Source organism: Ovis canadensis, chromosome X (assembly GCF_042477335.2).
Source record: "Ovis canadensis isolate MfBH-ARS-UI-01 breed Bighorn chromosome X, ARS-UI_OviCan_v2, whole genome shotgun sequence".
Classification (NCBI taxonomy): Eukaryota; Metazoa; Chordata; class Mammalia; order Artiodactyla; family Bovidae; genus Ovis; species Ovis canadensis.
Genome location: NC_091727.1, coordinates 5946158 through 5960570, shown reverse-complemented (window position 1 = coordinate 5960570; position 14413 = coordinate 5946158). Strand labels below are relative to the sequence as shown.

At 48.1% G+C, this 14413-nt stretch overlaps 1 protein-coding gene across 6 annotated transcripts in view; it reads left to right on the top strand.

The window, feature by feature from the left end:
- Positions 1-14413, top strand: part of ANOS1 (anosmin 1) — a 222339-nt gene that overhangs the window by 166361 nt on the left and 41565 nt on the right. For all 6 annotated transcript variants that reach the window (XR_011253673.2, XR_011253672.2, XM_069573507.2 and 3 more), the window contains exons 5-6: positions 1088-1272; positions 9516-9645. Coding sequence is in view for 4 of the 6 variants with exons in the window: in XM_069573507.2 (XP_069429608.1) it covers positions 1088-1272; positions 9516-9645 (315 nt within the window). In the remaining 2 variants the exon portion in view is untranslated. The remainder of the gene's footprint in view (positions 1-1087; positions 1273-9515; positions 9646-14413) is intronic.

The following is a 14413-nucleotide window of genomic DNA, read 5'->3' as shown; positions in this document are numbered from 1 at the left end:
GAGGAGAGGAAACTCGGTAACCGTGTCCTAAGCACCCCGAGATATAGCATTAGAGGCGGAGCGTGTTGCATGGAGAAGGACTGGAGACTCCTGATGACTGTCGTCTCTGGTGGCTTCCACGTTAGGTTCCCATGTGCAGCTTGCGGTGTACACGCGCGCTTCAGTCATGGCCGACTCTCGCTACCCCGTGGACGGCAGCCCGCCAGGCTCCTCTGTCCATGGGATTCTCCAGGCAAGAATGCTGGAGTGGGTTGCCATGCCCCCCTCCATTGGATCCGCCCGATCCAGAGACCAAACCAGGGCATTCTGTCTCTGCTGCATCGCAGGCAGATTCTTTACCACTTGAGTCATCAGGGAAACCTGTTGATGCAACATGTCAAGACCTAATTCCACCTGTTCACTTATGCGTTAGAAAATGGGAATTCTATCAGCTTTTCATTACAAACCAAATTGAACCCAGTTTGGGTTCAGAAGCACACCTGGCACATAGTAAATGTTAGGTATTTCTCTTCCCCTTACAAAAGGTTTCATCTGCCCGTTTGTCAAGTTTTAACTGCAGTGGGAGTGCTTTCTAACACTGCCATCTATAAAGTTCTTGCATTTTCTTTTATTGGAAAGAATGCACATAAAAGAACTGCTCTGAGGTTATGGGATTCCCTGGTGGCTCAGACGGTAAAGACTCTGCCTGCAATGCAGGAAACCTGGGTTCGACCCCTGGTTCAGGAAGATCCCCCTGGAGAAGGGAATGACAACCCACTCCAGTATTCTTGCCTGGAGAATCCCATGGACAGAGAAGCTTGGCAGGCTACCATTCTTGGGGGGATCACAGAGTCAGCTGGGGAGACAGAACCTTGTTCAGGATCAAGAATCAATTTAGACCCTATAAAACAGCAGGAAGGTGAAACTGAACTTGGCATTATACGATTTCAGACTGAATCCCTGATAGAGAGACACTGCTATTAAGAAAGGAGACAGAGGGGCCTTTGTCATGAGACGAGTTTCATCTCCGCTTCAGCTCTTGTTCCTCCGCATTCACCACAGTCCGCGTCGCGTGCAGGCTGTTGTGACCGGTGTGGTTCTGTTCCAGGTGTCCCCCTGAAGCCCAGGAAGGAGCTGCGGTTCGCGGAACTGCCGTCTGGGAAGCTGGAGGTAAAGTGGTCCTCGAGGTTCAACGTTTCCATTGAGCCCGTGATCTACGTGCTGCAGAGAAGGTGGAATTATGGGATCCATCCAAGCGAAGACGACGCCACGCACTGGCAGACCGTGGCGCAGGTGAGTGCTTCGTGGGCTCTGTGCGACACTTGGCGGCCCCTCGTACTGCAGCCCACCAGGCTCCTCTGTCCATGGGATTCTCCAGGCAAGAATCCTGGAGTGGGTTGTCATTTCCTCCTCCAGGGGATCTTCCCAACCCAGGGATCGAACCTGGGTCTCCTGATGTCACCCTGGAGGTGACGTCTCCTGCACACCTACACAGAGAAGGTTAACGCGCTGTAGCTTGCTCAAAGTAGCCTGAGCATGCCAGTTACTTAAACTGCTATGCGTGCACCTCACTCACCTCCACCCCCCATCCCATGGGGTGACAGATAGGAGAAGCTCCGTGGGTGTCTAACCTGGTACCACGAGAAAGTGGGCTTCACGTGCTCACGATGCATGGTGAGTCAGTGAGTGAGTGAAGTCACTCAGTCGTGTCTGACTCTTTGCAACCCCCATGGACTGTAGCCTACCAGGCTCCTCCATCCATGGTGTTTTCCAGGCAAGATACTGCAGTAGGTGGCCGTTTCCTTCTCCAGGAGATCTTCCCGACCCAGGGATTGAACCCAGGTCTCCCATAGTGTATGCAGACGCTTTACTATCTGAGCCTCCAGAGAAGTCCCAAAGCATATCCATTTACTTACTCGTGGCTGTGTGGGTCCCTGTTAGTACAATCAGGCTTCCTCTCATTGCAGCAAACGGGGGTTCCTCTTCACTGTGGTGTGAGGGCTTCTCATTGCGGTGCCTTCTAGAACACGGGCGCTAGAACTCAGGCTCAGAAGTTGTGGCCCACAGACTTGCTTGCTCCGAGCTCTGTGGGATCTCGCCAGAACAGGGATCCAAGTGGTGTCCCCTGCATTGCAAGGCGGGTTCTTAAAGCACTGGTCCACCAGGTGCCGGGGTCCAGCCCCGGTGGATCCAGGGAATTCGAAGGGTGGACGGCGTCGGCGTGGAAAGACTTGTTTATTTATTAATGAAAGATTAGATTAAGAAACTATAGTGTAGTAAGAAGATTAAGTGGAAGAAGAGGGCTGAATAGCTTGGTTTACGCGGAAGGCCAATAAAATCCCAGACAAGGAATTTGCACCATCTACGTTGGGCCACCGGCGCCCGCTTGAATATCTAAGGGTGCCTCGCCTTAAGCTCCCTTTCTCGCGGGTCTTAACAGCCGGGGCAAGTAAGTAGACGTGGAGAGCCTCCGCACTCCAGGTGGAAATTCAGCCCGAAATTAAAGTAAAGAGCAGAGAGAGGGAAAGAGAGAGAAGAAGAAAGAGAGAGAGACACGGGGGGAGCCAGAGTGCCAAGAAACCAGGCCGGGAGACTAGTTAGAGAAGCTGGTCCAAGAAGCTGGCCCCCGGCCCCAGAAGCTGGCCCCTGGTGCTGGCCCCCGGAGCTGGCCCCCGGAGCTGGCCCCTGGTGCTGGCCCCTGGAGCTGGCCCCTGGTGCTGGCCCCTGGAGCTGGCCCCATCCTTTATTGTTCAGAAGGCCTTTTATACTTTTTGATAAAACACAGAGATCAATGGGTAACACAAGATTATGTAGCGTTCGCAGCTCAAGCTCTTTCTATACATCATTTGGCATACAAAAGGTCTCAGGTGATTTACATTATCTTCTGGCCAAGAGGCTTGTTAACACTTTTTGGCTCTCTTCCTTAATGAATGTTAATCTTGTTTCCCCTGAAGTGTTTTTCTTTAATCTACATCTCCTTAAAGCATTAGCATTAAAGTTACATCTCTATAGAACAAAGGTGCAGTGGGACACAACAAAGAGGGTACTTAACTCAAAGATCTAATGTTGCTAACACAAGGTCTACTACTTGTTATTTTAACTATATCTACAACTAAAGGATGTGAAAATTTGGCAGCAAATATTGATTCAACAAATGAAACCTTTAATCAGTCCTATTCTAAAGATTTTGACTCCTCGGAAGCTCCTACATTCCTAGGATGTTTTAAGCTTCCTGTGCCTCCTGCGGTCAGGAGGCCTCAAACAATCACACGCGCAGCTGTAGGAGTCCTGCAGGCAGGCTAGAAAGCCATCAGAGGGTTTTTTGGATTGAGACACTCTTTCAAATGCAGAAGACTAAAGCCCTGAATTGACTTTTTCCAGAAAATGTCAGAAGAGTGGAAAAGCAGAGCACAAAAGCCGGCAGATTTTTGTTGGGGTACATGCTTAGGAATTTCCAGAGGGGTCCCTGAAGTCTGAGCACGCCTTGCATATGTCAGCTTCCTTCCTCATGACCTTGTCACGGGCGGGATTCCTCACACTGGCTCCCAGCAACCAGGGAAGCCATTTTCTGATGCGTGTTCACATTCATTTCCTCCGAGAACTGCCCGTAAGCCTTGAGATACAGGTAGAACCCGCTAGACTGAGGGAAACGCAACACGCAACACCCACAGGACTTGCTAACCTGCCATTGGATCGTCTTGACGTCTTCTCCCGTGTTGCTCCTGAAACGTTGTTGCTGAACCATGAAAGATGCCGGGATTCTCGGCCTCCAGAGGAGTAGAATTCAATCTGGGGCCAGAGACGAGGCTTGATTGCTCGAGCTTTTGTGTCATAAAGTTTTATTAAAGTATAAAAGAGATGGAGAAAGCTTCTGACATAGACATCAGAAGCGGGCCAGAAAGAATACCCCCTCACTAGTTTTAGCAACGGAGTTATATACTTTTTAATTACTTATTACTGTGAATCAAAAGAATGTCTGGAGGTTGTAAAGACCTTCCTAGACTCACTCCCATAATTGACATTTTAAGACAACAGGATTAGCCAGAAAGGTTTTTTCCAGAAACTGTCCTCAAGCAGGATACATTATTGTTACATAATCCTCAGGAATGTAGAGGGAAAAAATGTTTGTCCTTTCCTCCTCCTTGAGAATTCCAGACCCCCCTCTCTCCTTGGGGACCCCCTGGACTTCTTATCAACCTACCTAGGAATTGACTCTCTCACTCCCACATTTAAGCTTTCATTCCGCACAGGACTTGACTGGCTGAACAAAGAATCCTGTCACCAAACTGCTTGGTGGAAAGCAGTGGGCAGATCTTGAATCTTCCCTGAGTGCTTCCTTCTCCTTCCTCTTGCTCAACTCCCCAACCAGTGGGCCACCAGACGGCACCCCTCCTGGGGGTCATCTCCCCAGTGCCGAGGAAAGAATAAATGATCAGTATGATGCTTCATGCTTTTCAACAAGTAAACAAGCCTTCCCCACATGTAGGACTATACGGAAATCTCTGCTGATGTGTGTAAGACCGTGTTTCTCCGAAGACGAGATTCCCTCGACTTTTTTTTTTTTTTCTTTTTTCAGTACATGTAAACTTCAATGCCAAACTCAGGTGTTTGAAAGAAAAATGTAATCCCTTTTTCATCAGGAGTGTCTCAGAGAGGATAAACACGAGAGTCATTTAAAGACCTCAAAAGCAATGAGAAATGAAATGTTAAAATGATTTAAAAACAAAAAATTGGAGGATAACGTGCAATGTTGTGTTAGCTTCTGCCGTACGACAAAGTGCATCAGTCACGTTTACAATATGCCTTCCACCTTGACCCTTCCACCCCCTCTTCTGCCCCTCTAGGTCATCACAGAGAACCGGGCTCAGCTCCCTGTGTTACGCAGCAGGTTCCTGCTAGCTTATTATTTCACATATAAAGTCGTGCATAGGGTTGGTGCTGTTAGTGTGCTTAGTCAGCGCTACTTGCTGAATTTCTCCCACTCCCTCCTTCCCCTTCTGTGTCCACACACCCATTCTCTTCGTCTCTGTCTCCTTCTTCCCTGCAAATAGGTTCATCAGTACCCTTTTCTGAAATTCCATATATATGCACTAATATTCGACATTTATTTTTTTTTCTCTTTCTACCTTATTCAGCTCTGTAGAACAGACTCCTGGTGCATCCACCTCATCACAAGTGACTCCGATTCATTCCCCTTTTATGGCTGAGTAATATTCCATTGCATATATGGACCACGTCTAAAAGAAACATCTTCAATTAGGGGAAAAAAAAAGAACTGGTCAGAAATATTTAGTAATTTTATTCCATATCTACCTTGTGAAATCCTTTTGCTTTAACAAAACATAAAGATGTTCAGAATACAGCCTAAAATTATGTTTGGTTTACACGGCATTCTCCCCTAAAGGGTGCTACGGTATCGCGTGTAGAATTTACATATTACCAGTTTGAAGATTTATGAAAGTAACTGATGGTAAGACTTTCTCATAGTCTCTTTCTTGGAGAGAGGAAAGACCTTGCTCTATCATTTCTATTATCATTGCTGTCTTCACTGGTTAATTCCACACGAAATGCTTCCTTTCTGTGTCTGCTGAGAATGCTTTGCTTCCTTAAACTAAGGGCTTTAGTTCCTTAAACTGAAGGCTGAAACTAGACAAAGAAGTCAATGGAAATGTCATCTCAAATTCTGCCAGATAAGGTAGAAAGCCACGCTTGTCACTGTCTTCCTTATTTTAAAAAATTATTTATTTATTTTTTATTTATTTAATTAGAAGCTAATTACTTTACACTGTTGTGAGTTTTGCCAGACATTGACATGAATCAGCCTCGTGTACATGTGTTCCAGCCAGTGTACACGTGTTCCCCATCCTGAACCCGTCTCCCACCCCCTTCGCCACCTCATCCCTCTGGGTCATCGCAGAGCACCAGCTTTGAGTGCCCTGCTTCATGCATCGAGCTTGCACTGGTCATCTATTTGACATATGGTAATACACGTATTTCAGTGCTGTTCTCTCAAGTCATCCCGCTCTAGCCTTCTGGGCATACACACTGAGGAAACCGGAATTGAAAGAGACACGTGTACCCCAGTGTTCACTGCAGCGCTTGTTTGCAATAGCTAGGACAAGGAAGCAGCCCAGATGTCCATGGACAGATAAATGGATAACGGAGTTGTGGTACACACACACAATGGAATATTACTCAGTGATTAAAAAAAAAACACGTTTGAGTCAGTTCTAATAAGGTGTCTGAAACTGGAGCCTGTTATACAGAGTGAAGTAAGTGAGAAAGAGAAACACCAATACGGTATATTAACGCATATATATGGAACTTAGAAAGACGGTAATGACGACCCTGTTTATTTATTTTAATCGTGGAAGTACTTAGCTTCTTTTGAATGTTGAAGTACACGTGGCAGTCCTTTCAGCAAGTTATCACAAGCTGAGCTTTAGAAGGATTTCAGTTCTGTTCTGTTGCCCAGTTTCATGCCCTGAGTGTCTCCTTGAGCTCAGCTGGCATTAGGCCCAGATGACCCACAGAACTCAGACATTTATCCCTTGGAGTTGATAGCCTACAGTGAACAATGGCGGATTCGTGATCTCCAAAGAAGGAGATTTAGCTTTGGGACCAGGGACCAGGCTTCATCGCTCAAGAGCTTCTGTGTAGCGGAGTTTTATTGAAGTAAGAAAATAGAGAAAGCTTCTGACAGACATCAGAAAGCGGATGGAGAGTGCCCCCTTCACTAGTGTTAGCAAGGGAGCTATATAGTTTTTAGTTATTACAATAAATCAAAAGAATGTCTCAAGGTTGCAAAAATTTTACCAGACCCACTGCCACAATTTACATTTTAGGATAACAGGATTCAGTGAAGTGAAGTCGCTCAGTTGTGTCTGACTCTTTGCAACCCCATGGACTGTAGCCTGCCAGGATTTTCCATGGGATTTTCCAGGCAAGAGTACTGGAGTGGGTTGCCATTCCCTTCTCCAGGGGATCTTCCCAACCCAGGGATCAAACCCAGGTCTCCCGCATTGTAGGCAGACGCTTTACTGTCTGAGCCAGCAGAGAAGTCCTTAGAACTTGACAATAGAAAGATCCTACCACATCCACTCCCATAATATACATTCTAAGATATCAGGATTAGTCAGAAGGTTTTCAGGAAGGAGAAACCGTCTTCAAGATGGAAACATTGTTGTTATATAATCCTTCAGTTCAGTTCAGTTCAGTCACTCAGTCGTGTCCAACTCTTTGCAACCCCATGGACTGTAGCACGCCAGGCCTCCTTGTCCATCACCAACTCCCGGAGTTTACTCAAACTTATGTCCATTGAGTCAGTGATGCTATCCAGCCATCTCACCCTCTGTCATAGCCTTCTCTCGCCTTCAGTCTCGCCCAGCATCAGGGTCTTTTCAAATGACTCAGCTCTTTGCATCAGGTGACCGAGGTATTGGACTTTCAGCTTCTGCATCAGTCCTTTCAATGAATATTCAGGACTAAGTTCCTTGAGGATGGACTGGTTGGATCTGCTTGCAGTCCAAGGGACTCTCAAGAGTCTTCTCCAACACCACAGTTCAAAAGCATCAACTCTTCAGTGCTCAGCTTTCTTTGTAGTCCAACTTTCACGTCCATACATGACTACTGGAAAAAATATGCATTCTAAGATATCAGAATTTGGACAAAATGTGGTCCAAGATATCAGGATGAGTCAGAAGCTTTCAGGAAGGAGAAACTCTCCTCAGGCAGGATGCATTGTTGTTATATAATCCTTAGTACAGAGTTTAAACTGAGTTGTTTTTTGTGTAATCATCAGTTCCAGGCTTAAAGGAAAAAAACAACAACAACAAATGTTTTATGTGACTAAGACTAAGGAATCTAGAGAAAAAAGATGTTTGCCCTTTCCTTCTCCTTGAGAATTCCAGATCCCTATCTCCTCCTCAAGGACCCCAGATCCCTCTTTCTTTGGGGTCCCCTGGACTTCTTATCCACCTGCCTAGAAAGTGACTCTCTCAGAGTCATGGCCAAGTTCTCAGGTCTGCCCTAGGACATTGTTGGAAGTGGGCATATTGCCCTGAGCTTGACAAAGGGGGGCAGTGACAATATGGTCAGGTTGTCTGAGATCTTGGGACATAACCAGAGGGACAGCAAGCCCTGTCGATGTGTCCCTGTGTCCAGTTTTCTTCTTTGCAACGTTTTATTGGACTAAGATATATTCACACAGCCACTCCTGATGGCTCAGCAGTTAAGAACCCGCCTGCCAATACAGCGGACCCAGGTTTGATCCCTGGTTTGGGAAGATCCCCTGGAGAAGGACATGGCAACCCACTCCACTGTTCTTGCCTGGTGAATCCCATGGACAGAGGAGCCTGGTGGGCTACAGTCTGTGGGGCTGCAAAGAGTCAGACATGACCTAGTGATTTAACCACCTCCACATAGAGATCCACCAGTCCATTCTAAAGGAGATCAGTCCTGGGTGTTCATTGGAAGGACTGATGCTGAGGCTAAAACTCCAGTACTTTGGCCACCTCATGTGAAGAATTGACTCCTTGGAAAAGACCCTGATACTGGGAGGGATTGTGGGCAGGAGGAGAAGGGGACGACCGAGGATGAGATGGCTGGATGGCATCACCGACTCGATGGACGTGAGCCCGAGTGAACTCCGGGAGTTGGTGATGGACAGGGAGGCCTGGCGTGCTGCGATTCATGGGGTCGCAAAGAGTCGGACACACCTGAGCGACTGAACTGAACTGAACATAGTAATACACCTCACCCTTCAGAAACATGAATCTATGTGCATCTTACATGATTTACTCAAACTGAAAAAGAAAGAAAGAAAAAGCCTTGAGTTGCAATATACTTGGGGAATTTAAGTGTGTGGGTTCACATACCTACTTCCAGAATTATATTTGGTGTTCAAAGTAGGAGGCATTTTCCTTCTGTCATCTACAGATGATTTCATGATCTCTGTAATGTAATGATCGCTTCATATATGTATTCATTCATGAAGTGAAGTTGCTCAGTCCTGTCCGACTCTCTGCAACCCCATGGACTGTAGCCCACCAGGCTCCTCTGTCCATGGGATTCTCCAAGCAAGAATACTGGAGCAGGTTGCCACTCCCTTCTCCAGGGGATCTTCCCGACCCAGGGATCGAACATGGGTCTCCTGCATTGCAGGCAGATTCTTGACCATCTGAACTACAGGGGAAGCCCATTATTCATTCGTGTGTATACTTCATTAATGAAAACCCTCCAAAGCTATATGTAGCCATCAGAGGTAAAAACCAGCTCGTGCATTCATCATGAGATTTTGACTTCCGCAGAGTCGTTCGAGTCTTTGGGAATAAATACCCGTGAGTGGCAGCCGCTGGAACCTCCCCTGGGAATTCCCTGATCCCGACAGCCCTCCCTGGAACCCAGCAGGGTTGCCCATCCTCACCCAGGAGGGCAGGGGGAGGGCGTCAAGTCCACCGATGAGTCGAGCGTGTGTTTACAAAGCATACGCAGCGAGCACATCAGGGTAACAGGCTTCTGTGTGCCTTTCCCCTCAGACCACGGACGAGCGGGTGCAGCTGACGGACGTCCGGCCCAGCAGGTGGTACCAGTTCCGTGTGGCGGCCGTGAACGTGCATGGGACCCGAGGCTTCACCGCCCCCAGCAAGCACTTCCGCTCCTCCAAAGGTCAGTGGTGCTTGCCGCCCTCCCCCCCCCCCACCCACCTCGCGATAGGGGGACACATTCATGGTGTGTCCAGGCTGGTATGGGTGTGTTTGGCCAGCACGTGGCTTTGCTGTGCTGAGCGAGTGGGACCAGATGCCTCTGAAGGAGCCGCATGAATTCACGGCTGGGAGGATCCCTGTGTTTTGACCTCTGCGAGGCTCCGGAAACTGTCATCACGATGATGTTTTCTCAGCTCGGAACAGGCCGTTCTCTAGAGTCAGCTTCCACTGCCTGGGTCTCTCCATCTCTTATGCATCAAGCACCATTCAGTTTAAAGTTTTTTGGAGAGAAAGCTTTCGTGTCTGCCGCATCAGACGGTGCAGGTCTCTTGAAAACAGTGGCTCTGTTGAGTGTCAGTTCACCTCCTGTTTCACACCCAGGCAGAGTTTAAATCCGTCCTGAGTCACTTTATCAAAGCTGCCACTTTGTGCCCTTCTCATTTCACTGCTGCTCTAAAACCTCTGTGGGTGTGATGAATACTCCGTTTCCCATTTGTGGTTGGCTCAGTCTGTGCTAGTGCAAGGGCATGTTGGACTGGATATTGAGAATAGCTCTGTGTTTATTTCTCCAGTTGGGTTGTGCATTCTGAATTAATGATACGTCAGCCTGGCTAATCAGCAAGGCCCATTTTCATGGAAGATTAGTGAGGTTATTCACTGACTAATCAGCAGTCATCGTCTTCGACACGAGGTCACTCAAACTCGTTTTAGGCAGGCATTGTGATGCTAATGAATAACGTGAGGCATGTAACATCAGTCATGTCTTTCAAGATGGGAAGATTTGCACTGGCTGCTATAAATTGCAATTCCTTTCCATTTTGGATGTCTAGGTGGCTCAGTGGTGAAGGACCCACCAGCTAATGCAGAAGATTCAGGTTCGATCCCTGGGTCAGAACGATCCCCTGGAGGAGGAAACGGCAACCCAATGCAGTATTCTTGCCTGGAGAATCCCATGGACAGAGGAGCCTGGTGGGCTGCAGTCCATGGAGTCGCAAAAGTGCCAGACGTGGCTGAGCCCACACATCCTCTTATGTTTCAGCTAGTCTGTCTGTTATATCTTGCTAGAATAATATTGCCACACCTTTACCGAGATAATCACAGGTCTCAAGTGGAAAATTTGCAGCCAAATAATTTAAATTTTTGGATGCCATTCCAGTGTTTATTGCAGACTCTTCTTTTTTTTAATTGCCTGCACTATGTGTTAGTTGTGACAGGTGGACCCTTCAATCTTCACTGTAGCATGAGGGGTCCAGTTCCCTGACCAGAGATTGAACCCAGGTCCCCTGCACCGGCCGTGCGGAGTCTTAGCCACTGGACCACTGGGGAAGTCCCCTGTGTTGTACATTTTTTTTTTAACTCTTTCTTTTGAAAAGCCCTTTTAAGAAAGGTATATCCCGCACACCCCGCTCCTAGGTGAATACACTGAGCAAGCTGGAAAGGGAAATAACAAACAGAGACCTTTCGCGAATGAGGACTGTCTCCCTGTGGTCTGATGATCAAGAGAGGCCATGTGAATAAATAGTCAGTGGTGGGTTCAGAGGGGAGGATGCTCACAGGGCTCGGAAAGTCTCCGCCCTGACTTTACCAGCTCACACGTGGTCCAGGCGTGTACGGTCAGACCGTGTTCCCACTGGCCCCGTTGCCTGCTTGTGGTCTGGCACTCTCAAATCAACACAGCTTCTGCACACACGAGGCGCAGCAGTGCCCAGCCTCTGCACGCACAGGACAAATCCCCTTTGGAGCTGGATGGGACCTGGGCAGAGGTCCCGTGACCGTGGCTGCCAACTTCCAAAGAGGCACGCGTCCCGGGGAGACAGCAGGGCCACGTCGCTCCAGCCCTTCCTGCGTACCTGAGCACCGCTCGGGTCTCGGATTAGCCCTGTGTCCGTCAGTTGAAATGGGCTTTCGTTGAATGAAGGTGCACCGTTTGGGCAATCCCCGCACTCACCATTAAATCGTTCTGTTTCTTGGTTTGACAAATGTGCCCAGCATTCAGCATTGCAGAGTGCACGTCTGAAGCAAAAAACACACGCCAGCAATTCGTGATAGATTCTAGTGTCTTCACTGAAGACACAGACCCGCTAAGCAGCTGAAGCTGATTCATCCAGGATGTGGCTAAGGGTTGTGGTTGTCGCTCAGCCGCTAAGTTGTGTCCAACTCTTTGCGACTCCATGGACTACACCACGCCAGGCTTCCCTGTCCATCATCATCTCCTACTGTTTGCTCAAACTCATGTCCATTGCTTTGGTGAGGCCATCCAACCATCTCATCCTGTGTTGTCCCCTTCTCCTCCCGCCTTCGATCTTTCCCAGCATCAGGGTCTTTTCGAATGAGTCGGCTCCTCACATCAAGGGGCCAGAGTATTGAAGCTTCAGCTTCAGCGTCAGTCCTTCCAATGAGTAATCATGGTTGATCTCCTTTAGGATGGACTGGTTTGATCTCCTTGCTGTCCAAGGGACTCTCAAGAGTCTTCTCCAGCCCCACAGTTGGAAAGCATCAGCTCTTTAGGTTCCACATGTAAGTGATCCTATATGGAGCTTGTCTCCTGCGCTATGACCGTCGAAAGGTCTCTCTCTCTATTGTGATTTGCACACTGGTTTTCTGTACAAATGCGGAGGTGGGTCTCTGTATGTAACCATTAGCGTTGTCGGGACGCCTGGAGGTGCCTGCCTCACAGGAGGTGATGGCCTTTCTCCCCGGGCAGGACAGAGCAAGGGCTCCTTTCTCGTGGGGTTACCTGTCGGTGCGATGATAGGCCTCATTTCTCCAGGGGTGCCAAGTTGTTTCGTTTGGCATTTTCTGCATCGTAGGCGCTAGGTTGGTCCATCCTTGTGCCTGTTACTTCTTGCTTGTGGAATTAATCATGAAAGGTTCAGAGAGGAAACCACAAATCTTTCTTCGGAAATCCAAGTGTTCCATCTTCCTCTGCCAAAAGCACTACACAGAGTTGTTAATAAAAGGAACTGTTTTCAAGGCTGAATTTGGGTAGTCTTGCTAAATACTGAATATATCTTGCCCTGGAAATCACGCAAATTGTAAAAGAGGCTAACGTGGCCTCCCTCTTGCATTCATCTGTGAGGCTGTGTTTGCTTCCTGCCCCGTGAGATGGGTTTCTGTAGACGACTGGGAAGGTTGTAAAGAGGGAGTGGATGAGGCAGAAAGAGAAGTGGGATGGGGGGAAATGCTCTCATTTAAGCTTCAAAGAAGCTCTCATCTTGGGATGTGACTCTGGCCCTCTCGTGCTACACTCCTCAACTAGTGAATGCAACTCTCGTCCTCAGTTTCCTCATCTGTAAAATGGGAACATGATGACAACATTTCAAAAACTAACTACAGCCATACGCTCATTAGAAATAAGCACCACTTATGAGGCCTGGGTTTGATTCCTGGGTTGGGAAGATCCCTTGGAGAAGGAAATGGCAGGCCACTCCAGTATTCTTGCCTGGAGAATCCCATGGACAGAGGAGCCTAGAGGGCTACAGTCCACGGGGGTTGCGAATAATTGGACACAACTAAATGACCAACAATTTTATGTCCAGTTCCACGAGACTAAATGGTGTCATGGCTTTAGAAAGACTGACTTGGGGTTGGCACTCTGTGGCCCATGGACCATGTTTGGCCTGCTGCTTGTTTCTGCAAATAGCCTTTCATTAGCACAGAGACACACTCACGTGTTGCCATATTGTCAATTTTTTTGTTGTTGTTCAGTCATTCAGTTGTGTCCAGCTGTTTGCGACCCCATGGACTGCAGCACGCCAGGCTTCCCTGTCCTGCACCATTTCTTGGACTTTGCTCAAACTCATGTCCGTTGAGTCATGCTGCCACCCAACCATCTCATTCTCTGTCACTCCCTTCTCCTGCCTTCAATCTTTCCCAGCATTGGGGTCTTTTTTAGTGAGTCTGTGGCTGCTCTTTTAAGAAAGCCCTTTTTAGTTTGTATTGGGGTAGAGCTTATTAACAATATTGTGATAGTTTCAGCTAGATAGTGAAGAGACTCAGCCATACATGTACACGGATCCATTCTCCCCCAAACTCCCCTCCCATCCAGGCTGCCACATGACACTGAGCAGAGTTCCCTGTGCTGTCCAGCAGGTCCTTGCTGGTTCTCCATGTTACATACAGCAGAGTGTCCATGTCCATCCCAAAGTCCCTGACTATCCCTTCCCCCATCCTTCCCTCTGGTGACCATAAGGTTATTACAGGGTATTGAGCAGAGTTCCCTGTGCTGTCCAGCAGGTCCTGGTTGGTCCTCCTTGTTAAATGCAGCAGTGTGTCCATGTCCATTCCAAACTCCCTGACTGTCCCTTCCCCCACCCTTCCCCCTGGGAACCATAAGGTTATTACAGGGTATTGAGCAGAGGTCCCTGTGCTGGACAGCAGGTCCTGATTGGTTCTTCTTGTTAAATACAGCAGTGTGTCCTTGTCCATCCCACACTCCCTAACTACCCCTTCCCCCACCATTCCCCCTGGGAACCATAACCTTATTACAGTAATGAATGCAGACGTGCCGGAGTGTGAGAGTCTCAGCCCCTCTGTCTCCCCTCCCTGTCTTTCTCACTTCTGACTGCCGCCAGTTCCCTGAATGACCTCGGGCAGGTCACTTCACCTGTTCAACCCTACGGGTCAAAAGATTGAAAGATCCTTACCTGTTTAAGAAAAAAAAAAAAAAAGACCAAAGAAGTAGCTTATAGGATCCTTTGAGGCTTTATCATAATGTGGCGTCAGCTATA